Source organism: Humulus lupulus, chromosome 8, assembly GCF_963169125.1.
Source record: "Humulus lupulus chromosome 8, drHumLupu1.1, whole genome shotgun sequence".
Lineage (NCBI taxonomy): Eukaryota > Viridiplantae > Streptophyta > Magnoliopsida > Rosales > Cannabaceae > Humulus > Humulus lupulus.
The window spans coordinates 4711510-4716261 of record NC_084800.1 but is presented as its reverse complement, the minus strand read 5'-3'; the positions used below and the strand labels follow the sequence as shown (position 1 = coordinate 4716261).

Here is a 4752-nt window from a genome sequence, read left to right as displayed (position 1 = left end):
ATAATTTGTGGGACATAAAGGAGACAAGAAATTTAAGGAGAACAGATTTTTTTTTCCCATCCTCGTGTGTGTTACCTTTTTAATGAATGAATAAATGAATTATTCATCTAAATAATAGAACTTAGCGTTTGCCAATTTAAGTAGGTCCTGTTCATAGAATAGACCGGTGTGGGGCTTTCTCCGGTGTCTATATAAGGACATGCTTTGGAGACTTGTAACTTCATCGAAACACACAACAAAAGAAGAAGAAAAAAGGCATTATGGAAACACAAAAGAAGTCTCATGAACTAATCTTTGATCAAAGACGTTCAGCCAATTATACTCCAACCATTTGGAAATATGATTTCCTAGAGTCTCTTAACAACAAATATGATGTAAGAATTTTGTTTATGTTTATATATGTTATTTTTATTGATTTGTAGATATAATAATCTTAATTAGTAACGTTTAATTTGACTAATTACTGTTTTATTATATAGAGTGAAGAGTACAAAATGCAGGCTGAGAAGCTTATCGAGGATGTGAGGCATAATATTGTTGAAACAAAGGACTTGAAGACTAAGCTAGAGCTGATTAACACCATCAGAAAACTAGGCTTGACATATCATTTCGAGGACCAAATCAAGAAAGCTCTCGACACAATATCATCATCTTCTAATATTGATATCAAATATCCCCTCCTAGGAGAGGATCTCTATCTTACTTCATTATATTTCAGGCTCCTTAGGCTACATGGATATCAAGTTTCACAAGGTATATATATATATAAACATATACATGCATGTGTAATAATATAGCAATAGTGATATTATTAACATTGTAATCAAATGATTACTTGCATGCATGTCCTCATCAATCATATATGCTATATATAGAGGAATATTCGAGGTTAAAATACTCAAATTGATTTTTTGATAGCATAAGTACGCAAACGTTAATTTTAATTGTAAAAGATAAGTCGTAAACATGATTGGTCAACGTTATTATTTTTTAAAAAATAATTTTTCAAAAAGAATTCATTTATATTTTTCATTTATTTTTAAAAAATTCAAATTTTTTGTTTTTAATCAATTTATAAACACACAATCTGTGACAATAATAACACAATTAAATCTGGCGTTATCACATAGGAACATTTTGATCTCAAAATATTATTTTTGTCAAAAATGATATCCAATTAATAATTGACATAAATGGTATGAACATGTTGCAGACATGTTTATTGGCTACAAAGCTGTGGATTGCAGAAAAGGGAGACATAAAATCACATCCGCGGAGGTGAAAGTGATGATAGAGCTTTCAGAGGCCTCAGATGTAGCTTTCGAGTGTGAAAACACTCTAATTGAGGCTAAAGTTTGCGCGGAAGAAAATCTCAAGTTTACCTTTTCTAATATTGATGGAATAAGCTGCAATAATAATAAATATCTTCCCAAACATGTGGCTCATGCTCTGGAGCTTCCACCTCATTGGAGGGTTCAGTGGTTTGATGTAAAATGGCAAATAGAAGCTCATGAACATGGTGGCGAAAACAACATAAACACGGATAGCAGTACTACTAGTCTCTTGGTAGACTTAGCCAAATTAAACTTTAATATGGTTCAAGCCACTCTTCAAAAAGATATTAGAGAGTTGTCCAGGTATAATTAGTTATAGAAATTTAAATACTTCAACTCTGAGATTTTTTACTATTTGGTGTTGATTTTGTTTATGTGTGGTTTAGTTGGTGGAAGAATCTCGGCCTTTCAGAGAAGTTGGATTTCGCGAGAGACAGGCTGGTCGAGAGCTTCATGTGTACTGTTGGACTCGCTTTCCAGCCTGAGTACAAATGTCTCAGAAAATGTCTTGCCAAAGTGGTCAATTTCGTACTCATTGTTGACGATGTTTATGATGTTTATGGCTCATTGGAAGAGCTAAGGCACTTCACCAATGCCGTTGATAGGTATATATATGATTGAATATTTCACTTAATTATTATAAGTACAAGTACGATATGAATATGATTGTGCATATATAGTATATTATATATCTCTCGACCTAATTGTACTCTCTCTATATATGTATCATGTGTATGGAAAAATCATCAGGTGGGATGTCAGGGAAACTCAGAAACTTCCAGAGTGCATGAAGATTTGTTTCCAAGCACTCTACGATACTACTTGTGAAATTGCTGAGGAAATTGAGAATGAGAATGGTTGCAAGTTAGTTTTATTACCTCATCTGAAGAAAGCGGTGAGTAGCTATATATATATATATATAAACACACACATATATATAGTATGGCAATCTGAATAAACCTGTAATTTACACTGACGTAGAGATATATATATATATATATATATAGTGGGCAGATTTTTGTAAATCACTATTAGTGGAGGCAGAATGGTACCACAAGGGGTATATCCCATCCTTTGAGGAGTACTTAAGGAATGGGTGGATTTCATCTTCGGGACCTCTTCTTCTTGTTCTATCATATTTCGCTATACCAAATGAGACTAATAATACGGCCTCTTCTTATCTCGACATAACAAACCAAGATCTCGTCTACAACATTTCTCTCATCATTCGACTATGCAACGATTTAGGAACTTCAGCGGTACATATAAATATATCTAATTTTAATATCTTATAATTATTACTTAAGCTAGATAAATTTGTATGATATAATATGGTCATAATATTATTAAGCAGGCAGAACAAGAAAGAGGAGATGCTGCTTCGTCGATCCTATGCTATAGGCAAGAAACGAAGAGCAGTGAAGAGGATGCGAGAAAGCACATCCGAGAAATGATTAGGAAAACATGGCAGAAGATCAACAAGATATGCTATAGTAGCAGTAGTCGTAGTCCATTATTATCGTTATCTTTTATAGATATTGCTCTTAACGCTGCTCGAGTGGCCCATAGCCTCTACCAATCTGGGGATGCCTTTAGTGCTCAACACACAAACTACAAGACTCACATCCTCTCTTTACTTGTTCACCCTCTCGTTCCCAGTACTTAAAACAAAGATGTCAGATCAGATCACCACCACCACGAGTACTAGTAGTAGTCCTCCATGGCTCAAATGGCTCAAATGGTCTTTTTCTTTATTGTGTACGGTGGTTATATTTTTCTGACCTTGCTCGTTTAGTCCATTAAAGTAATAAGTTCAAATTTTTAAGCACGTGACCGAGTGTTTTATTTGTTGGTGGTTGAGTTTGAGTAGTTGTTGTCGTGGTGGTCATTTCAGTGTAATATTCAAAGATAAATAAAGAATGTGTTTTCGTTCACTAATTACTGTCATGAAAGGTACTATGCCAATAAAAGAGCACTCCCAATGTATCATTCAAAATTCATTATCAACCCTAAAAAAATCACCCTCAAAATCTCATTTTCTTTATTTTATATCAAACTTTTTACAATCCATCAGATTTGATATGACACTATGGTGTCATCACTTTTTTATATATATAAATAAATATATACTAGTTAAAAGTGACTAGCATTGCACATTTAATTGATTTTATTTAGAAAATATATTAATTTATTTATATAAATTTTAAATAAATAAGTAATATTATATATTATAAAAGCAATGACATAAACATATTAATTAAATAATTTTTTTTAGAAAAAATACCTATAAATTTTAATATAATAAAATAATAAAAAATATAAGTTAAAACTATAAATTTAAAAAATTTATTTGATCAAATTTTAATTATTTAATTTAAAAAATTTTAAAGCAAACAAAAAATTGTTAAATATATATTATTTAATTAATAGCTAGAACAATTAAAATAAATAATTTCTCATTAAAATATTAAATGACAAAATAAGAAAATATATATCTATATTTATATCTTATTTCAATGTACATATATGCTTTAATAAATAAAATATATTAAATAACAAAATAAATAATTAATAAAAGGGAGAAAAGAATAAATTTAAGTATATAAATATATTTCGGTTATAGTTTTGAAAACATAATTGATAGAATAATCTACATACTTTAATGTGAAATATTAAAATATGTAATAAAAAATTATTATGGTTCATTTATTATTTTTTTCATTTTATTTAACTTATTTAGATGACTTTATTTTTTATTTATTTAAATATTTACCTTATTTAGATTATTTTAAAACTAACGTTATTAGATTACAATAAAAAAAATTCAAATCTAAGGAAAAACAACAATTTTAGTTAAACTCACATTTATAATATAGGGAAATTTGCGGCATAAATACCCATTTTGTTCATTTTGTTGCTAATAAGTACCCAATTTTTAAAAATTGCTGCATTAATACTCAAAATTCCACTTTTTAGACTCTGCCGTTGGTACCCACTTAACAGAGTTACTATTAAGGACACGTGTACTGTCCTGATAATTCTTCTTTTTTTTCACCTAATTAATTAAGAAAATACAATAAGTACCATCAATAATGTGTCTAGCTTTATTTTTAGCCCGATAAAAAGTCCAAGAGGAAACTTTAGAGTACTTACTATCAGATGTCATCTGTCTGTAAGACTTTAGAGTACTAATTTTTATTTTAATTAGTTTTATGTATTTTCTTAATTAATTAGGTGAAAAAAAAAATAATTATCAGGACAGTACACGTGTCCTTAATAGTAACTCTGTTAAGTGGGTACTAACGGCAGAGTCTAAAAAGTGGAATTTTGAGTATTAATGCAGCAATTTTTAAAAATTGGGTACTTATTAGCAACAAAATGAACAAAATGGGTATTTATGCCGCAATTTTTAAAAATT

The 4752-nt window shown here is 29.7% G+C and overlaps 1 protein-coding gene across 1 annotated transcript; it reads left to right on the top strand.

The window, feature by feature from the left end:
- The first annotated feature begins 227 nt into the window (after positions 1-227).
- LOC133794253 ((E,E)-alpha-farnesene synthase-like) lies at positions 228-3268 on the top strand. Its single transcript, XM_062231460.1, has 7 exons — positions 228-374; positions 480-753; positions 1214-1637; positions 1721-1939; positions 2085-2229; positions 2342-2593; positions 2689-3268. Exons 1-7 carry the CDS (start codon positions 261-263, stop codon positions 2998-3000), a joined length of 1740 nt encoding a protein of 579 aa, XP_062087444.1. The 5' UTR covers positions 228-260; the 3' UTR covers positions 3001-3268.
- The last annotated feature ends 1484 nt before the right edge of the window (positions 3269-4752 follow it).